A 15,378-nucleotide genomic window follows, 5' to 3' on the forward strand; every position below is an offset into this window, starting at 1 on the left:
AAATACCATTTTTTTTAACTTTTGTTCCTTATTATTTACTAATTTAGTTAATCTAAAATTTGGCCATATTATATTTTGTTCTTGCAATATGTAAAATATATCGATCCATGCATTGCCATTGACCATTTTTTTTCTTTGTGAAGGAACCATTGACCAATTTCTAAATAAACAAGTACTGGAGGAATTAAAACAAAATAAGGACTAATAAAAAAAGAGTTTATATGTTTCATACACTAATATTCAAAACAAAAAAGTTATAGCAACTAAATCAAAACAAGTTCTCTGCCTATCCATCCATTATATGTCATTGATTTTTTTTGAACAAAATCATAGAGAATTGTTCTTTTCTCATATGTTTTGGCTCATTCCCATCCTACGTGAGTTAATTCACGCAGAAAAATACACTTATGTGCGTTAACTCACGTTAAAAATACATCTGTATGAGTTAACTCACGCTCGGCTATTTGACGGGAATGAGCAAAAACATCGGGAGAAGAACAATTATCAAAATTATATGTTTTTGATTGTTCTGTATCTTTTCATTCTTTTTGGGTCAAGCGGTTCTACCAATTGTTATTTGGGCCGATTTCAGAGTCCACTCCAGTGGAGGGCCCGAATCAGGGCCCATTTAGTATAGATTAAAAAAATAAAAAATATTTTAACACATTTTTAAAAAAAAAATGATTTTTATAAGAACTTAAGAATAATCAGTAAAATATATTTTAGACACATTTTTTTATGGATTAAAAGAGTAATATTGACATTCAGTAAGTAACCTAATATCCACGTTAGAGATTTTAACATAAATAGAGATTCATTTTTGAAATATCTCTCAAAAATGAATTTTATGAGAATCTTTTCAAAATAGCTTCTTATTTTATATATTTTTTTTGAAATTTTATCATCGGTGATAAAATGTTGAAATATTTAATTTTATTTTTTCATGAGAATCTTTGTATCTGAAAAAAGCCAAGGGCAAATGCAAGCGCATCCCTTAAAAAGAAATTACTTGGCTCCCTTAGTCGATTTTTTATTTTCATCAGAAAAAGGATAATTCATCCCTTCAAAAATAAATAAATATTTTTATTCATTAATTTCAATACATTATAATCAAATTTATAATAAAATATATGTGCATATATAATAAATAATTAAATTACATAAAATTATTAATTTTATCATCGACAAATTTACATCGCACTTGTGAATTGAAAGTCTAAATCAAAAACATACAATAGTTTTCAACATGGAAGTTTTTTTTCCCTAAAAGTAAAACATGAAAGTTTTTTAAGTAAACATGGAAGTTAATTCTCTAATAGAAAATATCAAAATAGTGTGAAAGGTTTGTAAAGTGATTGAGAGGATTCACCATGCTTGAGTGATGTTATCACATGTTCTTTGGATGATTTAGTGAGCTAGACTCTCATTGTACCTTTGCTCCCTCTACCGCTCTATTTTTTCTTCCGATAATTTGTCTAACCAACAAGAGAGACGGAAAAAACGTGGGATGGGTGGGCTAGAGAGATATTATTGTGCTTTCTATTTAGATTATTAGATTTTAATTAAATGACCTTGGACGTTGCATGTGCTATTACATGGATTTTATGGATCCCTCCCCTCTCTAACCTCCAACAATTAAAGAGTTGAAGTCTCTTAAAAGAGTAGTCTAGTGATTTGGATTGGGACACACAAATTATATGTAGGAGGTCTAGGGATCAATCTCTACTCCTAACATTTACCATAACCTTTATTCACTAAACCATTTACCATAGTCTTATGTACTCTTTTTTTTTTTTTTACCCAATACTCCGTATATACTAATATTTGTTATTTTGATCCTTCTTAAAAAGAACAAAGAGAAGGAGACGAAAGAAAAACAGAGAAGAAGAGTAAATAGAGATAATAAAGGAGAGATCATTGGGAGGATCTACATACACTCCTGGCACAACTAACTTGTTTAATTCACACGTTAAGTTATCTTCAAAAATATAAATTGATGACACCAACAAAATTTCAACTTGGTAAAAATTCGTAAAAGAAATTCACCAGTGAAAAAGCAAAACTCACTTATACTGGTATATAAGAGCAACTCCAATGGTGAACTCTTCTAAAAGAACTTTGTTGGTCCAAATAGAGCCACATCATTTTGAAGCAATTCACTTATATTTTGCTCCATTGGTGCAATTTTAAAAAACCAATGCATGGTCCCACAATTTTAATTCGTATATTAATATTTTAATAATATGCAAGTATAATTTTGTACCGGGTGTCAGAAAATAACGCTTGATGAAATTGCTTCATGAAGGAACGATTATTACATGCTGTCAAAATAGGTGGCATTTCACATGGGAAAGGTGAAAATGTTCCCACCATAGACCACTTGAGATTATGGGTTAGATTTTGAGGTTGTATTTAATTTTATCATATATCTCCCACACCATAACACTTCTACTTCTTCACTCTCTCTCCTTTGCTCTCCATCCCCACCACACCACCACAATAATATTTCCAGTAACTTTCAATGTTGTTAATCCTACATTAAATCCAATTGAAAATCAAGACTAAATGAGTAAATGAAAACATAAATCCAAATAAAAAAATATTAGAAGCATAATACAAAAACTATGATTGACCGAAAATTCCCAGGCTAAAAAAAAAATCACCAACTTTGTCTATTATAAGAAACAATTAAATAAAAAATCTAGGCATTATATTGACCAAAATCATGATTATACGGGAATGGATTATTTTTCCCCTTATTTTTTAATTGCATATTTATACGGGAATAGTTATTTTAATCACATTTTTATCAACACATTATTACACTCATGTTGCTATAATTTCCAGAAAATCATGATTTTTGTCTTCATGGATTCTTGTATTTTTTTTAGATTATGGGGTTCTTGTATTTTTCTTATATTAAAAAAAAAATTGGATATTTGAGTTGATAATGATTTATCTTTACATTTATTTATTTTTTGTTTCAATTTAACTTAGGACAACCATATTGGAAGTCATTGGTAAATGTTATTGTGATAATGTTGATGGTGGTGGGAAACAAGGAGGGATAGTGAAGAAGAAGAAGAAGAAGAAGGAGGAGAAGTGTTGTGGTGTGGAAGATATGTGATAAATTTAAATACAACCTCAAGATCTAACCTATAATCACATGTGGTCTATGGTGGGAAAGTTTTCAATTTTCCCATGTGAAATGTCACCGTCAAAATATTAGACAACTTCAATGGTAATTTATGGAAAAAGTGGATGACACGTTGGATGAATGATCCTCAAAAAGTGCTACCGGAGTTGCTCTAAGTGAAATTCACTTTAGGTAGTGTAAAACTATTAGCGTTCCATATTTTTTTTTCTTTTAAAAAATGGACTCTTAAAAAAAACTGCTTTAAGATGTTTAATTTTCTTAATTACTTTTCTACTCATAAATAATTTTGAACATCTTTTACTATCTAAAAATGTTTTTTTAACACTTTTATTGACAAAATCCAAAAATATTTTTTAGAAAAATAATATTTTTTTCAAGAAAATGAGTATGTTAGGGAAAAAAGGGAAGTTGCTAATAATTTTGTTAGAGAAAAAATGATGCGCTGACAAGTTAATTGTTGGGCCGGCAATATCACTACTTCAGTGGCCCAGAATTCATTATTCCTTATTAGTTCACAATTTGAATGATTTTGTATTTTATTTTATTTTTTGTGGTGTTACAATTTGAATGATTAATATAGGATCCAAAAGTCCTCGTGAGCTTAGCTCAGTTGATATGGACAATGCATAAAATATGCAAGGTCCGGGGTTCGAACCCCGGCCACCACCAAAAAAATATAGGATCCAAAATTGTAACAATAAAAGAAAAGAGGACCCGAACAAAAATAAAAGAAGGGGGAAAATGACATGTCCTCCTTACTCATGATATACGACGACTATAGGGGGACCAAATTTTGCTGGTCCACACACGAAGACAAGTTTCTCCCATAAAAATTGGATTTTGATTTTATTAGTTGGCTACTCGATGAGTATAGTTGGAATTTGATAATTGATATGGTCATGCATGTATGCATATAAGAACATGAGTATACAAAGGTCATTGATGTATATTTATTTTGGTTGGCAGAAGAGCAGCAGCACCTATAACTGAGAGTTGGACAATGACATATTGTTAGCGATGGATGTAACTGATTCCATTATTCATCTAGTTCAGAGTGCCCAGTTCAAATTGATACACTATTATGAAACATTATAGCTTTATCTGTCTATTTATTTATATTTAAGATTCAGAGTATTCCAATTTTTTAAAGCAAGACAAATTATTGTCGCAGTGCATGGCTGTTTTTAACCAAACATTTTTTCAAGACATTTAACCCCGTCTTAAAACATGTTTAAAATTTGGAGTGGGTCTGCATGAGCATAACTTCAATGCATTTCTTATTTAGGACTTGCTATCAGTTATCTAATGCAAATTTTATTCGTAAGCCGGTATATTCCGCTATAATATTTGAGCTAGAACTTTTTCTTTGATGCAAATTTTATTTGACAATGCTTCCCAATAGAATCCATACAACAAAATATTTGTTTGCGGTCATCAAGGTTTATAACTTGATTATTGGTTAATGAGGATGGAAGATGGATGATTCAACTAGTTTGAGTTAGTCGTTAAAAGAATTGAAGGATCCAAGTTTAAACTCTGGTGAAGAGATATCTAATTGGAAGTGCGCGCAATCATGGTTGTGCGATACAGTATTCTAATCGTGTTTGCCCTTGGTATATAATATTAGATTTTGCAGACAAATTAAATTGGGTTTTACTACGTTGGAACTTAGTTTGCGCAATGTTTGAATAATGTGCTGTTGATGTTACATTACTAATAGAGTAATAATAGTATACATTCTGCTAAGTTGAGATAAAAAGTGTTGGAAACACATTCTTTGGCCGTCAAGTTAGCCTTTATTAAAGCGTGGTCCAAAAAAGTCATAACCAGATCAAATTTTCAAGATGGTTCGGAAATGTATCTAAAACTAAATAGAAACAATTTAGGGACGGTAATGGTTAAGCAATGGACAAGGCACTATATTGTTTCTCCTTATATCCGTGTTTGTAAAAAATGATCGTATCCAAACTTGTATTCTCATGAGAAACAATTTTAGTGTCTTTTCCGATACTCTATGGGCACCTAAGTGCTCATACCCGCACCCTACATGCACTTTAATTATGATATAAATTTTTTCAAATCAAACATAAAATAGTATGAATCGTTGTATTTAGCAAAATAAAAAATATTTAAAATATCCCTAAAAAATTATACACTAGCAAGAGGGAGCGGTTACTGTATTAAACAGTTTTTAGCTTCAGGTTAAATAGGTAAATTAATTAATTAATTGTACACAAAAAATAAATAAATTATTTATTATATTATATATATGTATATGCAGTTTTTAGCTTCAGGTTAAATAGGTAAATTAATTAATTAATTGTACACAAAAAATAAATAAATTATTTATCATATTATATATATGTATATGCGAGTTGCGGGACTGACTAGTATAATGCCCTTACCCGCATCCATACTCATTTAAATTTGTAGGTAATTACCCAGACCCAAACCCATGATATCGGAGTTTTACTCTACCCATCGAATCTAGATCCAATTGTCATCCGGGAACAACCTCGTTGATTTCTATTGTTGCCCATTTATTTACTACCAAACCCCTCATTTTTATTTATTTATTTTATTTTGGGTGTTCTTCCATGATAGTACCTCCGCCTGGAACACATACCCTTCTCTCATTTTTGTTTTAATAAAGGCCCTTCTCTCATCTTTGTTATATATTTGAAAACTTTAATTTTAAAATCCCAAAAAAAAAATTAAAATATTGTAATATTATTTTAATATTATTTTTTCTTTTAATATAATTTCTGTCATATATATATATATATATATATATATATATATATATATATATTATTTTACCATCTTATTACAGTGTATTTATAGGGTCCTATCAGATTTAATAATATTATATAAAATATGGAAATATGATTTGAAAAATATTAGTAATTTATTAAAATATAAAAAATAATATAGATAGAAATATATTTAATATTTTAAAAACTACTATTATTATGGTTGACATTGTTGTTGTTGTTGTTATTTTTTTTTAAGTTGTTATTATTATTATTAAAAAGATGTGTTGGGATGATTTGCAAAATTAAAAAAATCCCATTAATCTAAAAACTTAAACCGTTAAATGAAAATGTGAAAATATTTTATATCGAGCCATTTTGATTGTGATATAATTATTTGTGCGAAAATGTCAATAGTATTGTGGCATGAGAAATGAACCTAAAAAACCTATATTTCCTAAATAATTATTTGCAAAATTAGAATTATAGTCTGTGATGATGAAAAACAATAATTTTCTTTTGTTTACCTTTCACGAAAAGAAAAGTTGAGCATCAAAGAAAGAGAAGTTACTACCGGCTTTTGTCAACTTTGGACAATATTATTATTAATACACACATACATATATGAAAGGATTATTATTAAGATTCTAATATCATACTACTAGCCTTTTAAAAAAAAGTTAATTAGACAAGTGATGCCATTTTCATATGTGAAAGTAACCAGGGGCGGTTTTACCACCCAGCTAGCCTGGGCACGCGCCCAGGCTCAGTGGCGGATCGCCTAAGAGACCCATAGGAGCCACTACAGGTCTGGAGCCTTCAAGATACCTATAACTATCATATTCTCCATAAATTATCCAAAGATACATCTGCAGCACGGTGGATTTGCGGCGCAGCTATAATCTGGAGGGCGTGGGTTCGATACCTGCTGCACTATTTTTTTATCTTCTTTTTTATCTTCTATTGTATTAATTATATTTTTATTCAAAAAATGAGGTTCTGTAGGAATTGAACCGCCGTTCTCTATGTTGATTCAACAAAACAAACCACTGCACCGGTCTTGGATTTTGCTAACATATTAAAACTGTTTAATATATATTTGGAAAAATATTTTGCCCAGGCTCTACAAAATTTCTGGCTCCGCCACTGAAAGTAACAACCAAATGTCACGATGGCACATGTCAAAATTTAATTACATATTTTTCTCTCAAAAAAAATAATTTAATTACATATTTGATATCGCATTGAAGTTTGTCGAAGTTTGAGTGAATCAAACATATTTATGAATATATACTTTGTATTTTTTTGTTGTTTATAAAACCATCATGATTCAGTGTTATTCTGACAAAACTATCATGATATATTGTTCATATATATTAATATTTGTTGTGAATGTGAGTTACGATAGATATAAGTTAACATTGAATGACTTTGTAGATGGAAAATTATTTAGAATTTCTATCACCATCATATTTGTTTCATCATTCTCTCATAAAACACCTTAAAAAAATACACTAAATTTATCAAAGCTCTTTTCATGAAGTCTCCTAATCTACTAATCCTAATTTTGGTGTGCACATCAAATGTAGAAGCGAAATAACCAAGCTAACATAAATAAGAAAGTTACAAACTACAAACCCTATACCATCTCCATTCAATCTATTGGTGATTCCTCAACAAAAACCCCAAAAAACTCAAAGTATATATCCTCCTCCAATTGTTGAAGAGAAAAGCATATACTCGTAATAGTATAATCTTTCTTTCGGCTATTAATTGTAATTAACATTAATTAATACTTCATCTTAAAAGTAATTTAAGTACTTGTCTAAGCCAGATTTGACAGTTTCCATATCTATTTTATCTGACACATAACCACACAAACAAATCTCGATTGAACCGCCATTTATTAACCTTTGCCTCCTTCACTCACAGGTTCACACACGCTCTCTCTCTCTCTCTATTCCTTGGTGAACCATAAAACGACAACAACTGCTTAAAACCTCTTAGATAGATAATGGCAACGACAACTACAACAACTAAAACAACAATAACCAATTCCCTCCTCAAACCTCAAAACCAACAACAACAACAACAACAACCCATCACCAAACCTAAACGACGCAAGTGTCGTGAAACCACAATATCCACTTCCGCAACACAACCCGAACCCGAACCTCAATTACCCGATTCACCTTCTACTTACACCGTTCGTTACTCACCTGGTAGATTTTCACCAATCATGGATTTCACACACTCTTCTTCTTCACCAATTTCAAACGGACATTCCACTTCGGGTTCGGGTCATGACCCTTTTCCTTCAAGCTTCACCAAATTCAACTCTGCACTCACCGCCGGTCTTCTCAACCCAATGTCGCCGCCGCCGGACAAAACCCGATCAAGTCCAACGCTCTTCGAAATGATGGTCAACGAACCCGATATTCAACAACGTACAAATCAGAATCAGATCCCAATCAACAATGCAACTTCTTCAATGCAAAAACCCCAAATTATTGCACAAGATCGAGAAACCCTAATGATGAATCGAATTTCTGAACTATTATCTTCACGTAGTCCTGGTAATCATTTCAATGATTCATCTTCCAGTGATATTAAGCTTACGCTTAGTTCTAAAGATGGATTCAGTGTTTCCATGAATGTGCATCGTCAGATTCTTGTTGCGCATAGTAGATTTTTTTCTGTCAAGCTTTCTGATCGGTGGACGCAGAGTCAACAGCGTTCGGCGTTGCCGTATCTTGTTGAAATTGCGGATTGTGATGATGTTGAGGTTTATGTTGAGACTTTGAGGTTGATGTATTGTAAGGATCTTAGGAAAAAGCTTATGAAAGAGGATGTTTCTAAAGTTTTGGGTATTTTGAAGGTAATGACTTTTTATTTATTTATTTTTTTTTTTTGGGGTGGGTTTTGTTTAATTTGTTGTTTATGGTTTAATAATTGTTCTGTTTTATCAGATTGATAATGTAGTATACTGTAGGATTAGATTGAGATTTGATACTTTTGCTCTGTTTTATTAAATGGATTATAATGCAAATTGTAGGATTAGGTTAAGACTATAGCAAGTTTGAATTTTAGATTTTAACTGTTTGTAGACAATTATAGTTATAGGATAAGATAATTTCTCTGTCATGTTGTTATATTACTTACTAAATGTGCAACCGTCAAAGCCTATGTATCACCGACACTTCGGATTAAAAGAGTGTCTGGGACACCGAGACGTATGGTCGGTTACATTCAAATTATTCTATTTATCAAATTACTATGGGTGTTGCGTGGCTGTGTTTGTGTCTGGTGTCCTTGTCTGATTCATGGATTTGTCTGTTTTTTGTTTTATCTTAGGTTTCAGCTGCAATTGGATTTGATGCTGGGGTTTTGTCTTGTTTGGAGTACTTGGAAGCGGCACCGTGGGCGGAGGATGAAGAAGACAAAGTGGCGTCGCTCCTGTCTGAACTTCGTCTTGAATCTGTTGGAGCTGTGGAGGTTTTGAAGAGGGTTTCCACTGAAGTTGCCAATGGATATGAAGAGGGGAATGATAACGAGGAAGTCTTACTTAAACTTATTCGTGTGGTTCTTGAAGGTAAAGATGAAAAGGCCAGGCGAGAGATGAAAGGGTTGGTGTCGAAGATGCTCCATGAGAATTCTTCTCAGAATGATCTTCGGAAGGAGTCGTTATACTCGGCATGTGATGATTGTCTGCAATTACTTCGTCACCACTTTTTGCGGGCTGCGGATTCAGACCTGCAGGATGTAAGTCAAATTGCACGACAAGCAGATAATTTACATTGGATTTTGGATATTTTGATTGATAGACAGATTGCCGAGGATTTCCTGAAAATGTGGGCATCTGAATCAGAATTATCTGAAGCACATTCTAAGGTGCCTGCAGTTCACAGGTTTGAGGTTAGCAGAGTTACCGCTAGGTTGTTTGTTGGGATTGGAAAGGGACAGTTGTTGGCTTCTAAAGAGGCTAGGTGTTTACTTCTCAAAACGTGGCTTGTTCCCTTTTATGATGATTTTGGTTGGATGAGGAGAGCATCCAAGGGCCTTGATAGGCATATAATTGAGGATGGTCTTAGTAACACAATTCTCACCTTACCACTCTCCTGGCAACAGGAAATTTTGCTTGCTTGGTTTAATCGCTTCTTGAATTCCGGTGAAGATTGCCCTAATATTCAAAGAGGGTTTGAAGTTTGGTGGAGAAGGGCTTTCTGGAAGAGGAACGGAGAGCAAGACCGGACAAGACAATTACGAATTACATCCGCATCAGTTGAGCACACTTGAAGATGATATTTTTCCACGGTGGAGGAAACGGCAGACTATATACATGGTGTGTCACCTTTTAACCTTCTCATGATCGTCTCTATATGATTCCTCTATGATTATCAGTATTTAAGCCTTCTGTCAAACTCTGGTAGAAAGAATAGCTGCGCAAACCTTTGTGTGAAACTAGTTTTAGATTCAATGTCTTCATGCTTTGCCTGGAAGAAGATGACACTATTTATTGTCACCTCCTATTTTGTTGGAAATAACAAGAGAGAATACTTCTGTTTTCTTTTTCTCCCTTCATATCTGTTGTGTGATTTACACCTAGGCTGATCATGATTTTGGACTCTCTTGTCAGTTGAATGGATTGTACTCTTGATAAGAAGGAACGGGTAAAAGGGATTCTTAGACACCCAACAAAATAAATCCCTTGTCTTATCAATGAGACTGCTTGGTCTTCCCCATGCATGTTGTAGCAAGATAAGCTTCATAGAAATATTTACTTCCCAGAGAGATACTAGAATGTTATAAAACTAATTTGTTTTTCTGAGCACTAGACTTTCTTGTTACATTCTGTTGGTAAGTGGTCATAGTATATAGTCACACCTTTAGTATGCCAGGATGTTTAGTTGATGATGTTCATTTGTCAATGTCTAATGCTTCAAACCACCAAAATTTTCGTGCTCGGGTCTGTAATGTTTAGTTCATGATGTTCATTTGTCAATTGTCTCATGCTTCAAACCACCAATTATTTTTGCTCGGGTCTGTAATGATTTTAGATGTTAGATTTCTTCTGTGAAGTCAATCTGCTTGAACATTCTTTAGTATAATTTTTTTCTTTTCATCCTTTTGGAGTGCAAGTTTGTGAACATGCCGACCAATATTGTCATCCCATTGACTATTCTTTTGTTTTTTGTCTCTCTTATGCAGGTATACCGTATACCACGCTATAGTTGTATGAGTTGACTGAGTTCCACTGATATTTACACCCCTTGTCATATTTGGGATTTTGATTGGCATATAGTCTTAAATAACACTATTCAGCTTGTATTTGTCAGGGCCTACTAAATTAGTATATTCCACTGCAGTGTGTTTTCTTCCAGGAAAATATCTTTGTTGCGGTCAAACTAATTTCTGGTAGCAATATGTTACCCTGTAGATAGAAGTCATCACAGGCTAATGTGCTTGTCTTCTTTTTATAATTTCATTGACGAAATACAAGTTTCCAACCGTTTAATGTTAATGAACTAGTACTTGACAAGACACAAGACTATGCTAATTGAATACTAGTTTGAAGGTATAGTTGACCTTCGACTTTAGAATTCCCTAAAATGTGCCAAATTTTAATAAATTCAGCAGCTCTGTACAGGTCTCATTACAGGCTAATTTGCTTTATGGTAAAGCATCAAATGTAACTTTCTTGCAAATCAATCTATGTTGATTTTTAATGAATGGGATTGGTTTAATAATGGGTTGTTATAATAGGAATAACTTATTTCGAGGTTCATCTGTGGGGACATTATTTGTTTATTTATTAAGGTTGTTCATTCTTTACTTGCTTTTCAAGAAAAGTTTGGGAGTTTGAAACCTCTATCATTTGCATCTTGCTTAAATATGGAATCAGAATGTGGGTCATTTGGGATGGAGATTCAAGTCGTTTTAGTGTCTCAGTTTTAAAACTGTTTAGTTGAGTCAATGAAAATTAACCATGGTACACGGTAGAGACATAGATGTCTATAATGCTATACTGGCAAATATGTTGGTATTGCCGGGAACAATTTATGTTGTAAGAAACGTGATATATATATATATATATATATATATATATATATATATATATATATATATATGGGTTATGATAGAAGACACCTTTTGTGAAGGTGTCTTTTATCAAGTTACTCTATGGGCATTTGTTAAAAGACACCAACTACTTTTTATGAAGGTGTCTTTTATCAAAGTTATAACTAAAAAAGTGAAAATCACACCTTGAGGTGTGACTTGATAAAAGACACCACACTACTTTTTATGAAGGTGTCTTGTAACATAACCCTATATATATATATATATATATATATATATATATATATATATATATATATAAATCATCCATTATTTTCACCAAAAAAGTGAAGAAACAACGTTTTCAGTTTCCAATCAAATCAATGAGAAGATGTAGAAAATAACAGCTCTTGCATTGTTTGCGTTTCCATTAACACCTAGTCAAACGACGAAGAAAAATGTATTCTTGATGGTGACACGATAATGACGATACAACTAATAGGATCTTCATGCTAATGAAAACTGAAAATGATGTGCGGCGCTAGAGTGAGTAGGTTTTGAATGAATGTTAATAGAGTTTTTTCTATGCGAGACAAAATAGGTTATTTATTTCAATACTACTTTCACTCTCACAATTTGATAAATAGACAGTTCTTTTATTGTTGACTAAAATAAATAAAGTTTTTTTTTTTGGTCAAGATAGACAAAGTTATCTCTAGAAAAATAAACTAAATATAGTGAAATTTTTTTGAAAAAGTTTCTTAATACTAATATTTGATTTTTTTTTTGTATTTTTTTGAAAAAGTTTCTTAATACTAATATTTGATTTTTTTTTTTTTTTGTAAACTAGAAGTTAAGTTTTAGGTTTTACAGAACCAGATTAAACAAAAAAGTTTTATGGAACAAATTTTTAAAAACAATGTGTATCAAATGCAATTTTTTTCTTTTAAAAATTAGTATAATTTCAAATGTATAAGTACCAAAATATCTTGTAAAAAAATGCCGAGAATATATTTTATTTTGAAAGTTACTCTTCTCTCTTTTTTTTGCTCATTCACGTGAGTTAACTCACATTAAAAAAGTCGAGCGTAAGTTAACTCACGCTAACTATAATTAAGGGATTGAGCAGTTTTGAAAGGCAGAAGAGCAATTTGCTTTTATTTTTTCAAAACAAGAAGCCCAAAACCATCGGGTTTTAGCCCAAAAGTAAAGTTGCAGAAACAATATTGAATATTTGCCGATAAAAACTTAAAATTGGCAATAAAAAAAATGTTAAAACTGAGTGTATGGACGTGGTAGAGAAAAAAAGGTATATTCATGTAATATTTTTTTAGCAAATTAAAGTGAGATTTAATAAAAAAAATCCTAATAACTCCCTAAAAAAACAATATAGACAACATTTGTATTATTTTGTCAAAGATTTGAGCGCATTTTTTTTTTGATAGATAGATGAAATGAAAAAATCATCATAAACTCACACAAAATGGAGGTGTTGGTGTTGAAACTCCGATCATGATGTCCGTCCTAACAATTTCGATATTTTTACCAGTTGAGTTAGGAGTTATGGATGGACTTGAGCTCATCTCTAAATCCAACCAAGTCAAGCAAAGGAACACTTTTACTTATGAGATCCATATTTTAGCATGTGTTGCTTTCCTTATCACTTTTTTTTATAAGATCCCTCAAAGTTTTGCCCTGCATTAAATTTTTTCTCACTATCATTCTCTTATTTATTTTGTATTTTTATAGGAAAAAAAAAACAAGAAGTAAATGTTAGAAAGGAAAATATAAAATAAACTATTCCCTTTCACTCTCATCTTTGAGGAATGGGGAAGATAAATATTTTTTCTTTTCTTAAAGGATATTATCTGTTAAAAAAAATTATCCTTAAAGGTTGTTATCAGTTAAAAAAATTAATATTACTAAGTATATGAACAAATTTCTTAATTATGGTAAATTATTTGTGAGTTAAGCTCAGTTGGTAGGGACAATGCATAAGGTATGGGGTTCAAACCCCAGCCACCACAAAAAAAAATAGTGAAAACAGAAGACCAAATTAAAAAACTCTTTCCTTTTTTCAATTTTAAATTTTACAACATACTTGGCTACTATGCCTATTTATACTATTTTTCACTTTTAAATGTTGTAACATATTTGGCTATTATGCCTATTTATACTATGTGATATGGTGTATACCGGATTGTACTGCATTCAATCAATGTAAATGTATAAGAGGTGTTCTGATGCGGCGGAGCTATACTAGTTTATTGTGGTGGTAGTTCTCCGGTGAGAGTACAATGATATTGTAAGGAGAGAATCAAGAGAGAACTCTGTAGAAGAGTTTGTGAAAGTGGTGAAAAAAGTGTGTCCATTTGAGATGACGCGCACATGCCTTTATATAGAGAGCCAAAATCGTTTCCGCGAAGCTCAGAGAGGAATATAGGATTTTGTTAGAGGTCGTATCAGTGGTTCTGATCGACCAATTTGTGCTCCTGTGTGGTTGAAGCGCAGGAGAGATCATGTGTAGTGTCCAATCTGACAAGTATTGTGGGTTATTTGGTTGTTATCTGTTAGGCTAACGATATGGGTTAACGTCCTGTCTGGAACAGTTTCCCTAAGCCCTTATTGTCTTTAAGGCGTAAGGGGCTTTTAGAAAGGAGACAAAAATGAAGTCGGCCTGAGGTCGTGGCCGGAAGATTACTTGATGTTGTTCACCTGTATGTCCTTGAAAGCAGGTTCCTTTGAGTAGGGGTAGTTGGCATTAAGTGCTCACAGAGTTGAAGCGACACTTCTTTACTAATTGCTGACGTGTGCCCTACACGCGTATTTGTTGTAGTCCACTTGCCTAGACTGGTCAAGAGAGGATACGTTTCCGAGAGCCAAAATATGGGACGTTGGATCGTTCTTTCTGTGTTCCATGTATTCTTGGCCCTTGATTCTTTTTCACCACTTGAAAAAAAAATTAATTTAGGGTATAGGTATGAGATGTGAAAGTTTAAAAAATATTCAAGGTATGGAACATCAATAAAAACAACATGAGTTTTTTATATAACATAACATGGGAGAGCCAAATTGTTCAATTTACAACGAAAACATCATAATAAAAGTTTAAAATTAAAGTAAAAAAAATGTGTTTGGTTAAAACAACAAAGTAACTCAAATTTATAAATAATTTTATATTATTATACTAGTTACAAACCCGTGCTTAGCACGGGTTCAATAACGTATTCGATAAAAAAATTCTTCGAAAGAAGAGATGTTAAAACGACGAAACATTGTGATTCATCATAAAATATGTATGGGCTGATCAAGAGAGCATATAATCAATTTATGAGATTAGGAATTGACATAATATTTAGGATGAAAACAATTGGAACCAATAAAGGAACCAATGATGTGTGAATTTACATA

At 32.1% G+C, this 15,378-nt stretch overlaps 1 protein-coding gene across 1 annotated transcript; it reads left to right on the plus strand.

Annotated features, from left to right (window-relative positions):
• The first annotated feature begins 7,845 nt into the window (after positions 1-7,845).
• LOC146934216 (BTB/POZ domain-containing protein) lies at positions 7,846-11,431 on the plus strand. Its single transcript, XM_085706097.1, has 3 exons — positions 7,846-8,788; positions 9,265-10,252; positions 11,119-11,431. The coding sequence occupies exons 1-2, from the start codon at positions 7,925-7,927 to the stop codon at positions 10,204-10,206; spliced, it is 1,806 nt and encodes a 601-aa protein (XP_085562223.1). The 5' UTR covers positions 7,846-7,924; the 3' UTR covers positions 10,207-10,252; positions 11,119-11,431.
• Positions 11,432-15,378: the final 3,947 nt, after the last annotated feature.

This window comes from Medicago sativa, chromosome 4 (assembly GCF_051527215.1).
Source record: "Medicago sativa cultivar Bolivia chromosome 4, Bolivia_mono, whole genome shotgun sequence".
Taxonomy (NCBI): Eukaryota; Viridiplantae; Streptophyta; class Magnoliopsida; order Fabales; family Fabaceae; genus Medicago; species Medicago sativa.